Source organism: Solanum lycopersicum, chromosome 6 (genome assembly GCF_036512215.1).
Source record: "Solanum lycopersicum chromosome 6, SLM_r2.1".
In the NCBI taxonomy this organism is placed as follows: domain Eukaryota; kingdom Viridiplantae; phylum Streptophyta; class Magnoliopsida; order Solanales; family Solanaceae; genus Solanum; species Solanum lycopersicum.
The window spans coordinates 47,288,179-47,303,084 of record NC_090805.1 but is presented as its reverse complement, the minus strand read 5'-3'; the positions used below and the strand labels follow the sequence as shown (position 1 = coordinate 47,303,084).

General features: G+C 30.2%; 2 protein-coding genes across 5 annotated transcripts; one reads left to right on the top strand and one right to left on the bottom strand.

Annotated features, from left to right (window-relative positions):
- Nucleotides 1–2,725: 2,725 nt before the first annotated feature.
- LOC101264938 (DEK domain-containing chromatin-associated protein 1) lies at nucleotides 2,726–8,121 on the top strand. 4 transcript variants are annotated; one of them, XM_004241402.5, is made up of 11 exons: nucleotides 2,726–3,311; nucleotides 3,898–3,931; nucleotides 4,712–4,791; nucleotides 4,926–4,985; nucleotides 5,130–5,240; nucleotides 5,330–5,410; nucleotides 5,541–5,621; nucleotides 6,581–7,055; nucleotides 7,393–7,490; nucleotides 7,579–7,609; nucleotides 7,702–8,121. In XM_004241402.5, exons 1-11 carry the CDS (start codon nucleotides 2,985–2,987, stop codon nucleotides 7,896–7,898), a joined length of 1,575 nt encoding a protein of 524 aa, XP_004241450.1. In that variant the 5' UTR covers nucleotides 2,726–2,984; the 3' UTR covers nucleotides 7,899–8,121. The 4 variants fall into 4 exon arrangements, with proteins under 4 accessions (XP_004241450.1, XP_010322505.1, XP_010322504.1 ...); XM_010324203.4 differs by having other exon boundaries at nucleotides 6,578–7,055; XM_010324202.4 differs by having other exon boundaries at nucleotides 5,127–5,240.
- A 306-nt stretch (nucleotides 8,122–8,427) lies between these two features.
- Nucleotides 8,428–8,844, bottom strand: LOC101265243 (auxin-responsive protein SAUR71). The gene has a single exon (XM_004241403.5). It carries the CDS (start codon nucleotides 8,842–8,844, stop codon nucleotides 8,428–8,430), a length of 417 nt encoding a protein of 138 aa, XP_004241451.2.
- Between the last annotated feature and the right edge of the window lie 6,062 nt (nucleotides 8,845–14,906).

Sequence of the window (14,906 nt, the reverse complement as noted above, 5' to 3'; positions counted from 1 at the left end):
TATTATTAAAGAATGACTCTATCTTCACAAATTTAAATTCATTAACGCTTAATTACGTGATAAAAATTTTAGTTGTTCTTTCTACATGATTTGCTAATTTTAACTTCTTTTTTCATATTCTTCATTTATTTATTATTATTTGTTAATTACTTATTCAACTTTATACTCTTAATATAACATACTCTCATCTTTTCATATTCATAACCTCCAAATATTTGAACTAAAACTTTAATATATCTTTTGATATTCCTTCTATTCTATTTATATAAATTCAACTTTTTTAATCTCATGAAACCCCTAGCAAGATTATTAGGCTACCATTTTCATTCTATAGTTAAAGTAGATGAAGAAACCTCTTGAATTTTGATAAGATATGAAAGGAGTCGATAAGAACTCAGTGAGTTATGTACTAATTTTGTACTTATTTTTCATCTACACATACATCAGTCTTATAAGAACAATGTTTACATTGGATCTTTCTTAAATCTGTTTCTTTTTTTTTTTATCACCATCAGACTTCTTAATTTAGTTTTTTTTTATGAATGTTTTATTGCGTAAGTCTTTATTCTTATTTTGTAATTGTTACATTATATTATTCATTTATTTACATATATATTCCCATGAAATTTTTATCATTATAACATATCTATAAAAATTCACATAGAATACACGTGCGAAGCACGTTCTCATAAACTAGTCTTATTATAAGAGGGAACAAAAAAAGTTAAAAGTTGAATTACAATTTTAGCCTTACTATAAATTAAAATATTATAAAAACGTTTAATTATTTAGTTTAAATATTAAATTATATCATTTTAATTAAAATGTAGATTACTTTTGCATTTTCTTAAATTAATTCTAAATTAAAATATAAAAAAATAATTAAATGTTTTGAATATGAAAAGATATATATTTTAATTGTACATATATATCCTAGAATAATTAATGGCATGTGAAAAGAGTGACCCCCTATTTATTCGATTAATGCCACTGATTTTATTTATTTGATTTATTATTACTAAAATGTTTAAAGTGTGTAGTTATATGTGAATGAATTAGTAATAAATTATTAAGATGACTTGTAATTGCCTCGTTTATTACTAATTACAATGATTTGTGTTTTTCATCTTATTAATCATTCATTCAAACTAGACTATATTCCAAGTTCAAAGCAATAATTATTAGTGGTAATGTTAATTCTCTTATTAAGTTTAACTATGATTTGTATTTTTCATCTTTCCATCTATCTATATATTAAAGACTATTATTTAGAACTGAAAAATATAGAATTTAAACAAACATTTTTACGATTATTTAAGAACTAGGTTATAACAATTGAAAAATGAAAGAAATTGTCATTCAACTGACAATCAAAAAACTATTCCATCTATGATAAGCAAAAAAGCCATGAAAAAATAGAATACATGAGGCGGGGAGAAGAATTTAAAGACTTCTTTTTAGACATGCCTAAGTCTCTCTTTCGATATATATTCTCCATCACGAAGATTATTGTTGTTTTTAATTTCTTTTGCATTTCTAATAAATTCATTGTGGTGTTGTAATCTTTTAGCTATTATTATGAGCTTTTAAAATAGATGTATGTATGAAAAATAGTGTTTAAATTATATATCTGTCAGTTTTATACTTTTAATGTAATTGCTTTTATCTGTCAGTTTTATACTTTTAATGTAATTGCTTTTAATCTTGTATAATTGTGATAATACTGTCTTTTAATTTTAGAACCTTACTTAAATAATGTAAATATTTTACTCTATCGTTTCTCATTAAAATAAAATAAGCAATCTTATCAATGAGTGTGCATATATTTTTAATATTCATTTATGGCTACAAAAGATTATCATTGATATTTAGATCATAAAAAAGACTTATACAAAATTAAAGGAGACCATATTATATTAATTAATTTCATATACTTTTTGCTTGATGCCAAATGCGCAATTACTTTTTATTTATTTTTGTTGATACATGAAATATAATTGGTAAAATTAATATTATTGATTTAAACATTTTCTATTTGATAGCACAACTTTAAATTATATAACAATAATAAAAATTGAACGTGCAACGCACATTGTCAGAAACTAGTAATATAATACACATCAACTTATTATGAATGTTGTCTTGTATTAATATTATAATATAATACACATCAACTTATTATGAATATTTTGAATATAAATATACAGTGTGTATATATATAAATTAACGAGATGTATTTTGAGTAATTGGATTACATATTGCATTTCACCGTTTCAATTAATTTATCTGATTTTATTTAAAATATAGATAATTTTAAATTAAAAAATTTATAACATAATAATTTAGTAGTCTTAAAAATGTTATTTAACAAAATAAAAAAACCACCAAAAGAAAAAGGAAGTAGAAAAAATAGACAAATTAAAACGAAATAAAACATTTTGAGTAATTGAGCCATCACGATTCATAAATAATATATTAAAATGTTATATTGATAAATGACATATTTATATGTTTTTTTTACATGATATGAAGTATCTCTTTTTCTCGTTGAGTATGATTCTTCTTGTTTTAAAAAATTAAAATCATAATTTCTTTTTTTATAATGTAATGACTTCAAATGTAAGGTTAGTATATATTAGGTATCAAATTAGTCTAACCCATGTATAGTAAAGGACCATTTTGATAATTTTTCTCCACGTAAATCCACATATCAAACGGGCAGGTCGATAGTGCTGACCGTGAAACAAAACGTGGCATTGGCGGGTAAAAATTCATGTTTATCTGCAATTTTTTGAAATTCATTCGAAAAAATTTCCCCTTTTCGCTCCAGATCTACCCGCGCTTTTCCAAAAGAATTTTCCCGCAAAATTTTGCACGAATCTGTCTAATATGCTCCATTAGACCACACCACTCTTTATTCAACTGTATTCATTCTCAAAAAAATTCTCTCTTCAAAGCACAAACAAAACCTACTGAAAACTTCCATGGCGGCCGACAAAGAAACACTAGAAGAGAAGAAGCAAGAGAAGGAAACAATCGAGAAAGAGGCGAAGGCGAAGAGGAGTAGCGAAGAGGAAAATGAAGGCGCAGAAGAAATGGATGTAGACAAAGAAGATGAGAAGGCGAAGGAAAAAGTTGTGAAGAAGGTAGAAGATGAGGGTGTAGAGAAAGAGGAGGAAGCGAAAAGTGATGATGCGATTTCGCCCAAAACACCAGGTTCCAGACCGACGAGGGAAAGGAAAACAGTGGAGAGGTATTTTGAGTCTCTGGTTTATAGAGGATCTGCAACCAAACCCTTGTCCATTGAGAAGGTATAATTCTAAAAAAAATTCTGATTTTGATAATTTACATACAGATAAAATAATGATCGTTTTTGCGATTCATCTTTATGTTAGTACTAATTAATGAGAGGCTAGTTTATTTGATCAATTATGCTTCAATCTCAAACAAACTAGCTATGAATGCTAAATCCAACTGTTAAGCTGATTTAATATAGAAAAAAAACCCTGCCAAACAAGAACTGTTATGCTAAGTTTAGCAATCTGCCTCTTCCGTTTTGGGTTTTTGCCATTCGTTTAATCTTTGGTCAGAGTTTGATTTTTGTTGGTTTATTGAGGTAGATCGCAGAATGAACAGTAAGATCTGGTCATATGAAAAAGCATAATCACTGATATCTCATGTGAATAAGAAAATCAAGAAAAAATAGTTATGCAGCAACATTATTGCACATTCCCTTATAATTACGCATACCCCACGTGTTATTCTCTTGCATGTTTCTTGGTTCGTCTATTGAACAAGCGCTATTGGAATGTCTTGTTTCAATTTTCACCAGAAATGTCAATAGTATTTGTCACTTTTTCGGGGATCCCCTCTTATTATTCTGGTGATTAAATGCAGGGTCAAGGTACACAGCTGAAGGACATCCCAAATGGTACATTTTCTTTTAATTATTCAGCCACTTTTTCCCCACTTCTTTTTGTTTTTATGTATATTATCAAGTTTATCTCAGAGAAACTAATATGGTTCAGTTAGCAAATATTCATTGAGAGTGTAACATAACTACATGCTTCTCGTGCCAACAAAATCCTTGTGTTTGATTGTTGTATTGTTAGTTTGTGCTGTTTGCTAATCCTATTTTGCAGCAGTTGCTTGTTTTTGTAACATGAATAATGATCTTGCAAGGTAATTGCTTCATTTCATTTAGCTGGTTTAAGTTTATTTCTTTTAGAAGAGGAGGGGTTGGATCTTATGAGTCAGTTGAAGCATTTAAATTCTTCTGGTGAACCCTTCACTTCTTTATTACACATATGAGCATAGGTCAGTATACTACATTATTGTAAAATAGGTGTGCCTAATGAACCATTTGATACACTGGAACAATGAACAACCTAGCTGAACTACAGCTGTTTGTTTCTTTTTTTTTGGCCCTATAAGAGGTATCATCTTTGTTAGCAAAAAATAAAGGAGTATGATTTTGTAAAAGTTTATTTTTGCGTATCTATCAACACAGATTGGTTAATAGCTACATAATATTCACATTTGATGCCAACATTTTTATGTACTTGCAAAATTTGAAGCTTTTTTTTGTTGTGCTTGTGAAATTTATTTTTTGTAGATGCTTTATATACATTTGATCTTTTGGTCGAGTAAATTTGGGGAAATGGTGCAATGATAATTCCATTGATAACTATTGTATTGTGTAATATTTCAGTGGCATATATGTTGTCCAAGAGAAAACTGGATGACAACCTGCACACGCTGCATAGCATTCTTTTTGGCAAGAAGTCAAAGGTCATATTCTTCTTCACTCTCACATTCTATTAAGCCCTTAAACATTCTATTTCAACCCACAACTATATTGTTTGGGTTATGGTAGTATTGCTTCTTGATCATGCAAGTCTTAAATAACGTCCTTGTATTTGCAGGCACATAATTTGAAGAAAAACATAGGGCTGTTTTCTGGATATGTTTGGGTTGAAAATGAGGTAGTTAGTCTTCTCTACTTTGCTATATCTTCTTGATTCCTTAGTGATGTGGTATATGTGCATCGAATATGCAAGTATTAACATCGAGTGACTTTATGACATGTGAATGACATGTATTTTGTTTATTCTCTCTTTCTCAAGCAGGAAAAACAGCGGGCAAAAATCAAAGAGAAGCTTGACAAGTGTGTCAAAGAAAAGCTACTGGTTTTTTGTGATATACTCAATATCCCAGTTAGTAAATCTGCAACAAAGAAGGCATGTATTATCAATGTGTTTCCTGTGTGATCCATTACAAAAAAATATATGTTCTGCTAATTATTATTGTTGCATATTTCAATTTGCAGGATGAGCTCTCTGTGAAGTTGTTAGACTTCCTGGAATCTCCTCACAGTACGACTGATTCTTTGCTTGCAGAGAAGGAACTGGTACAGCTGATCCTGCATTTGCTGCTTCCTTTTTTTCACAGTGCCACCTTTTGTTATGACTTTGGTACACTTGAACCATATGTTTATTGTAATGTAGTAATCCTTTTATCATGTTACATTCTGATCTCAGAGGAGGAAGAAGCGAAAATCAAAGGGCAAAACTTCCAAAAGCACAGGTTCCTTGGACAAAGCTGCAGGAAAGTCGGAAAAGGTTAGCTCTCTTTTATTATCTTCATTCTCTTTAAAAGGCTGATACTGTAACAAATTTGCAGTTTATAATGTTATTACTCCTAACTTCAAAGTAATGGCTTATGTATACATATTTTTGACACCAAATGGTGTTGCATGAAAATCTATTCCCATGAAAGGCAAAAGAATTAGCAATAGAAAGTCTTGGGGGTTAGAGTTGCTCCAAATTTGTATTGAAGGAGGATGCAAGTATTTGTTGCAATAGTTGGAGTATGTGCAAAAGTGTGGCCACCACTGTTGTCCAAAAAAACAAACCGAGAACTTTTAAATTACTATTGTCCCAAAAGAAGAAAAAGAACTGGTAAGTTTCTTGCAGACATGATTATAGCCCTTTGATGGAGAGATGGCAGACATACTCACTACAAGTGATGCTCCTGCTGCTTGTGGGAAGTGATAAAGAAAAGGAAAGAAGAGTTTAGAGTCCATGACTACCAGGAAAATTGATTATCAGTAAAGGCTTTACCCAACATAAATGATCTTATGGTCCCCTTATAGGTATATAACCAACAGAATGATATCAGTTTTACCTCTGAAGTGGTACAATAATTATTAGGGTTTTAAGACTATTTAGTGGCAGTATCACTGTTCTTAAGAAACCTTTATTATTTTGAAATTTGTATGTACTTCAATGCATATTTGAACTAACAGCTACTATAATAGTATGTAATCTAATGCATTTCGAGTAAGTTGATACAGATGTCTTCTTAATTTTGTCCGTTGCAGATTGCGTGATTACTTTGTGCATTGAGAGGAAATTATACTTGTTTCCATTGCCTTAAACATTGTTTTCACAAGTTGAGTCTGTAATCAGCCATAAATAGTTGGGCACATTTTCAAATTTAAGCTGTTGTTTTTTCTGCAAATGCCTGTCATATATCTTGCTGAAAAAGTTATTCTTCTCTTATGTTCAATTCAAAGCAGAAGCATCAGAAACCAAAAATAGAGGAAGATGAAAGTGATGATGAGCCATCAAGTAATGAATCTGGTGATGACAATGATGGTGAGGAAGCCGATGAAGTAGGAAGTGATCATGAAGAGAGTGGTTCAGAAAAAGAGGAAGAAAAAAACGAAGAGCAAGAGGAAGAGAAACCAAAGAAAAAGAAGTCCAATGGGAATGTTTCTTCAAAGAAGGATTCTGGAAACAAAGTAACAGAAAAGCCCAAGGCTGTGAAAAAGGATAACTCTGCTAAATCCCCTAAAAGCATGACTAAATCTACCAAAGTGTCTTCAAGTACAGCTTCCAAAAGAGGTGCTTCTGGTGCTGATTCACTAGTTACACCTAAGAAACAAAAAGTTGAAAAAAACAGTCAAAAGGAAGAAAATGAGTCAGTGAAGGAAAATGCTTCAAACAAGAAAAAATCAACCAAGACTCCTGCTAAGGTTTCTGAGAAGGATGGTGAGTAACTTTCTGTTTATTCATTGGTGATTCAATATATGCACTTTTATTCATCTATTATTGAGGTAAAAAACTATATTTATTTCTATTTTTGAGTAATTTGTTTGAGATGGTGTTTCATCATACAATAGGGAGTGATCCTTTCAGTATTTTGAATCAGTAAAAATGATGCACCATTCCATTCAGCCTCTTCTAATATCTTGGTGATAATCCAATATCTTATTCTCACCTATAATATTTATTTAGGGATTAATATACAAGGTAATCACAACTCTGAATCTCTTATTAGTCTTACAAATCTATCATTTTAAAAGTTTTTTCAAATCTTCTGGAACAGGAAAAGAAAAAAGTGGCAAAAAGGCCAAGGCAGAGCCCAAAAAGGAAGAAATTCATGCAGCAGTTGTGAATATTTTGAAAGAAGTGGATTTTAACTCTGTAAGTGATAGATATATTTTGGTGTGTAAATACACAAGAACATGAACTTAATTTACTTATCAGGTTTGTTGTACTCTTCAAAATGCAGGCAACTTTGTCTGATATCATCCGAAATTTAGGTATGACCTAAGGAGACTCTTGTATTGCTTGTTCTTAAAAAAGTTTGACAAGTACTGCTCTCTCATTTGGTGATTAACCGTGTTCATTACAGGTAGCCATTTTGGTGTAGATTTGATGCATAGGAAAATAGAGGTGAAGGCTATCATCACTGATGTAATAAATAACATGAGTGATGACGAAGAAGGTGATGACTCTGAGGCTGAGAATGATGAAGAAAAAAATGAAGGGGATGACCCTAAGGCTGAGAATGATGAAGAGAAAAATGAAGGTGATGATAGTGATGCTTAATTTATGAGTCTAGCAGAAGGATAGGTTTAAGGTTTTATACATCTTGTTAGTAGTTCTTATTTATATTAGCTGAATTAAGACGGTGACCCCGATGGGTTCGTATATAAGGCATTTTCTTTTGCCTTTGCTTGTTTTAGAGTTGGTCTTTGCATTTCTTTTATGGCAACAGTATACCATCTGATGCTGAATATCATAGTTATTAATTTGTATTTATGTTGCTGCATTTCTCTTTGCTTAGTATGTGAATCTGCACATGCTTTATGTTGATAATTTCAATTGCGGTAGAATTCCCTATTAATTTTTTTTCATTCTTGCAACTCAAACACTTGATATCTTTGATAAGTGTGTTGTAATCTTATCCATCCATCACAAACCTTTACGGTCATAACTAGGCTAGATGAAGCACTAGCCCTATCTAGCTATTAGAAAAAGATTACATAAGAACACAACATATTATTCACTGCAACTAATTGTAACCTACAATTTTGTGCAATTTACTAGCACAACATACATATTTAAAAAGACATAATTAGAAGTTAGAACTGTTGAGCTTGAGCATTCTTGGTGTAGTGAGAAGCCCATAAGAGCCATAACCCTTGCCCATTTCTCCATGTCCCAAGACCCTAGCTGGACTAAATGGGCTACATGAAGCAAGCCCACACCCAGGTCCATTAATCTCTCTCTCACTATCCATCTGGCCCAATACTTTGTGAAAAAGATTAACATCACAAGGTAGCAAAATAGGTCCTTGGCTACAATAACCATATTCCATTTCAGCATCTTCAAGCAACATCTTGAACAATGGATGGTTTGCATATTTGGCCTTGATTGTAAACTTCTCTTTCTCTGGCCCAACATATACACAAAAACAACCTTGCGGTGCTAGTACTACTGGACTCTTTGTTTTGCTACTACCATGCCATGATTTGCTCTTGGACAACATCATCGTTCGACTTCCTTTTTTCATCAATAAATATCCCTCCAACTTCTTGAGTATCGACGCGTTTGAATTCTTCTTCCCTTTAATCATTTCCATATCCATTCACTTTCTCAATAACTCAAATGAAAGGAGCAAACAAAAAAGAAACAAACAAAAAAGAAAAGTTTTTTGGTTTTAATTGTTTGGTATATGTACTTGTGGATTTATCCTCTATCATAAGCTAAATTTAGCATAAACCTAGATTTTATTCTAGTTGGATTACTCATACTTTTGAGTATCCAAATTAGAGAAAAGAATTCTTGAGAACTTGTGGTGAGGAAGGCATGAAAAGAAAAAGAAAAGAGAGTTGTGAGTTTAGGTTACTAAGAGGCCAATTTATATATAGGAAAGGTCACTATAAGTTACATAAAGCCATACCCAAATAGATACTACTACTTACTATTAATTATTATAATATACACTTGCAATAGTCAACGGTGATAAAAGCCTTTAGTTTAAAGAAGGGCATTGTTATCAACAAAAGGATATATGAAAAAAAATAGACAGGACCACTATTTTTTAATAACAAATTTTGAATTCAAGCTTACATATAAAAAATTCTTGATAAAAAACTTAAGCAGACCTTATATTAAGTAAATTTAAATTAATCAAATTTTACTATCGATGCAGAATATTAAAAAAAAAGAAGAAGAAGAGCATTGTTTATTAAATTCCAATGGGGACAAAAGAGATGGCAAATTTCAGTGTATTCAACATCATAGGAGTAAATGACAAATGATTGATCAAATATAAAATTATTTTGCATAAAACAACATTTTTTGTTATGTCATTTACTTTCATTTTTTTTATTGTTTTGACTATCCCATAAATGGAGTACGTAGTTGTTGAGACGGCAACGTTAAAGAACGTGTCTGATTTGAGTAGCACTATTTTTTTGACGTTTTATTTTATTAGAATAATTCACTTTCAGGCTTCACTTAATGTTGATCTAAAAACACTACCTCAGCCAAATTAATTACTAGTACTATTTTAGTTCAATTATTCATGCATCCATATATATTTTTGGTCCCATTATAACAAAGTCTTTCTCTATTTTTATTCTTTGAAGTTCCATGAAAAATCCAGGCCTGAACTATTATTTATCTCCTTTTGTTATATATTTTTGAGTCGAGAGTTTATTGAAAATAATATTTCTATTTTCGTGAAGATGAAAATAAAGTTTACATGTTCTATTCTCTCAGACCTTCATATGAAATTATACTAGATGTATTGTTATTGTATATTTCACAATAATTTCTATACATATACAGTGTTAAAAAATCTTGTAAAACATGATATAATAAAATTCTTTAATTTTCTTAGCGCATACAAATTGAATCTACAATAATCATGTTGAAATTCCAAAATATATGACAATATTAAAATTTGTAAAACTCAGACGGAGTTCGACACGTAATAGTCACAATTTTATTTTATTCTTGTCTTGGCCATTATATATCTTCCCTTCACGTTTATAATTAAAAACAGATATATATTTAAAAAAAAAACTATGCACGAATGAAATTGATAAAAGCATGACAGTTTTTGTTTGTTTATTGAGAGCTAGTCAACAGGCACGGCGGCTTATAATTATAGAGTAGGTTTAATTTGCAATTTGTTTTAATTTATCGAAATATAGAGAGGACGAATCATGATTTTAATCTAAGGAGTCCTAAAATTTATATTTATTTTATTTTTAAGATAAAAATTATTGAATTTGATCGAATAAGATTCGAGTTTTAAGTGAAGGTAGTGACTAGTGCGTAACATCCTGTTGGTATTGAATGTTTTTTTAAGAAGAAAAATAAATAGTTGATTACCTAAGGATTAGACAATGAGAGCCCACTTTTTATTAAGAAAACAAATGGTAGTTGATTATGTATTTACATACCCCATGTATAAAGCTTGATACCATATTAATATTATGGGAGTGGTTTGATAAGAATGGGTGAAACTAATTATATAAGATAAAAGGTTTTAAGTTCGAGTTTGATTGTTAATTATTATCCAGAAGAATTTTGGTGTATTTAATGTTAAAGAATGATAAAAGTTCTACATGGGTTGTTAATGAGATGAGTGGACTCGTTATAAAACTTGAACAATCCTCCTCTCTTTAAGCTAGCTTTTGGGTGTGAGTTAGGCCTAAAACCTAATTTCACGTGGTATTATAGCAGAACCCGTCTCAGCAATGTTGGGTCCCCAAAATTAAAACTGCCACACGCACAGATGCTAAGCACTGGGTGTGAGGCGGAGTGTTAAAGAATGACAAAGGTTCCACATCGATGGTTAATGAGATGGATACTCCTTATAAGGCTTGGACAATCCTCCTCTCTTTGAGCTAGCTTTTTGGGTGTGAGTCAGACGTAAGACCTAATTTTACATAAATAATAAAAATGCGATAAACACATATTTAATTATTTGGTAGTTGGATTAGATTAGAATCTTACCAAAGTCAACCTGCTTTTATCCGAGGTGATGTTGAGGGATACTCTTAACTACGCAAATTGCCTATCATTAAGCCACCACTTAAAATTTGTGAGGTGTGCAAATAGTATTAACTTTTGAGAAATTGTCCTTCCGATACGTTACTCAATTTTACACATAAAATATTCGACTGTTTAATGTTTACAAGAACATATATAAGTTTTTGGAAAATAAACTCTATGTTTGTCATGAGATTTTTTAGTTCTTTTCAAGGAAAAGTGTAGATAACGATCTAAAAGATTTTGTAAGTCGAAGAAAAGTACTCCTTTCGTTTTATTTATCGTAGCACTTTTTGGATTTTAAAATTGAAACGAATTTATCTTTGACCGTAAATTTTTTATAAATCTTTTAAACATTTTGAATTATCAATTATTGTGACTTATAATACTTTTTTATATAGTTTACATATACGTGTATATATATATTCTATTTTAAAGATTTTATGGGCAATATCTCCGCTCAAACTTAAATCTCAAAAAATGAAAAGTATATTTATGAGATAGAGGGGAAGGAGTAATTTTAAAAAAGGATTCGTTTATGAAGCAGTTTTCTGCTTAATTTTCCCTACTTGATGATCCAGCCCATTGATTCCAAAATTCCGACCGGCCCGACCCATTTTTTGGTCCATTGGGATTTGGGAACGATCCTTTTGAGTAGCAATATTTTGCAAGAGTATATCTAGTCGTATTGGTTATATCAGATTCATACAGTATAAGAGCCTCAATCGAACGAATGCGCTTCCTATCTACGGTTACGTAGAGCTCAAATATAAATGATTAAGATTCAAACCTCTATTAAGGGCAAACAAATGAGCTCTTAGTGTTTAACGGCATGTTTTGTCAGTCAAATGATCCGATTTTATGTTTTGTTTATAGCAATCAAAGTTATGACTAACCAAAAATAGATTCTTTATAGATGTTAGAATAAAATATTATAATACAAAAATATAAATTTATACCCGTAAAAATTTATTTATTTTAGATAAAGGCCATCCCAGAGTAGTGTGCAGAAGTGCAAATGACCCTATCGTCTCATGCTACTCTCTTTTTGTCAATTATCAATTGGATTATCCTTAGGAACGCAATTTGATTTCGAAATCTCAACATCACCATTAAAATGATTCCAAAAGAGCCCTTGATTTAACTGCAACCAATGAAAGTCTTAATTCATGGATACACAAATATATTGGTGCATCACATGTTTTTATCCAAGATTTATCAAAGCTTTCAAACATTTTTTATTCTTCAATAACTGAATCACTTAATGGTCAATGATGAAGTTGGTTAATTGAAAATCATGAAATTTTAAATTTATATGTCACCGAAAAAGAAAAAAAAACATAATAGGGTGAGTCTCCTGTTTGTCCAAGTTTTGATTGGACAAATCTAGTTAGTTATAGTCTAATACTTATATAGTTATATTGGTGGGACATATTAAATTTCTCGCGAAATTAATTTAATATGCGCTAAACCATTTGAGTTAAAAATAAAAAAACTACGCGCTAAACAATTTCGTAAGATGATATGATACTACTTGGCAATAGGTGCCTCCACTCCATGTTTGACAAATTAAATTTTTCCAAACTTATCCATTTCACTTTTAATCATCCTTAGACAAGACACAAATAATATGATCATGAAATTAAACCGATTTATATGTTATAAATAATAGAAACTCACGTATAACTACTTGAAAGTAATTAATTACTTTCCATATCTATAGTTTATTATAATCTGTAGTTACGTGGAGGAGAGAGGCGAGCGAGACTGGAAGAGAGAGGAGAGAGGTAATAGAGAGAGGGAAAAAGAATGGGAGAAAGGTGAATTGTATATGTATATTGGATAAATAATTGTATATTATACATATGTATTTTGTATATATGGCAAGAGAGATTGGGAGAGGGAGGAGAGAGGCGAGCAAGAGAGGACATAGAGTGGGAGAGAGGTGAATTCTATACGTATATAATTATATTTAATTGTATATTATACATATGCATTTGTATATATAGCAAGCAAGAATGAGTAATGAAATAATATAAATTGCTTAACTACGTAATTTTTCAAATAAACAATAATCATGAAACATTACTATAGTAAGAGATTGGCATGAACTCATTTCATATAAAAAGTAGTAACTAAAGTTTCAATATAATGCATGTTATCTAAAGGACGTATACTACCATGAAAGTGGACGATTTCGTAACAAGGGGTCATGCAATATATAAAAACACAATTTGTTGAGGTCATTATTGGTTAATTCTTTGTTTTCATGATTACTTGAAATGGAAATCCACGATTCTCTTGCTTTATGACCTGTCGATATTTATGATCATCCAAACTCCAAATCAATAGTATTTAATTTGTTAAATCGATCTTACCTACACATATATAATTGGAGAAAAGGGAATTCCACTTTCTTGGGGCAATATGATATATGGTTTCCCGGAATCTTTCTTTTGAGCAATTGAATTTTATTGCTGTATGGTCACAGTGACGGACTCAAGATTTTTATTTTAGAAAATAAAAATAAAAATATGTAAATAAGCTAAGAAAATAAAATTTCAAAAAAACAATAATATATAATTTTAGTGACCGATCATTAATTGTTTTTTCGGTTTAAAGCCAATTTTAGCATGTTTTATAAAATAAAAAACTAAAGAAAACGTGAAAAATGAAAGTGAAACTAAAAGGGAAAAAAAACTAAAACAAAAAGGAAGTAGTGATATATAGTTTTAGCGGGGGAGCCTTGAATTTTTCGAAAACCACACTTTTTAGTTTTAACATGTTTTATAAAATAAAAAATTGGAACTGAAATTATATTAGATAATAATAATGTCCTATGACGAAGTAAAAATTTCGTTAAGAGTGTTTAAGATTTAAAATATATATATATATACTTCTTACAAGTTTATATATAATATATATAATAACGTATAATACATATGTTTATTGGTTAGTGGATACTTAGATAAATATATGTTAAAGAGGAGTGGGCTACAAAAGGATCGAGGATTAAAAGATTTGTACGCTATCTCAAAAGTGTGAAAACAAGTTTACGGGACAGCAATTTACGTCAGAAAACAAACGTCTATATGCAAATATTATAATCCTAGGACCTAGGCTCTTTTCTAAAAATGATTTTTTTAATCAATATAAAAACTAATTCCATAAAAATAGATATATCAAAATGCGTGATAAATATCGTATCCATGGTTAATATGAGAATTTTTTTACACTATCAAATTATCAGAAAAAATATTTGTTGGTAATTAAGTTCTTAAAATGTGAGACTTATAACTTCAAAATGTGGTCATTTAAGGAGTCAAATAATTTTTTTACTACAACTTCTATACTATTGATACATTCTTCGTTAAGAAGACTAATATGTAATGTTAACTATTTTTATGTTGTGTCAATTACTTTTAATGTAACAAGTAAAAGATTTATTTCTCATATTTTGAATCCTTCATTCATTTTTGGGAGGAACTATTGTATTACACATAATTTAATTACTAGTTTGCCGTATAGAATGTGATGAAAAATAAT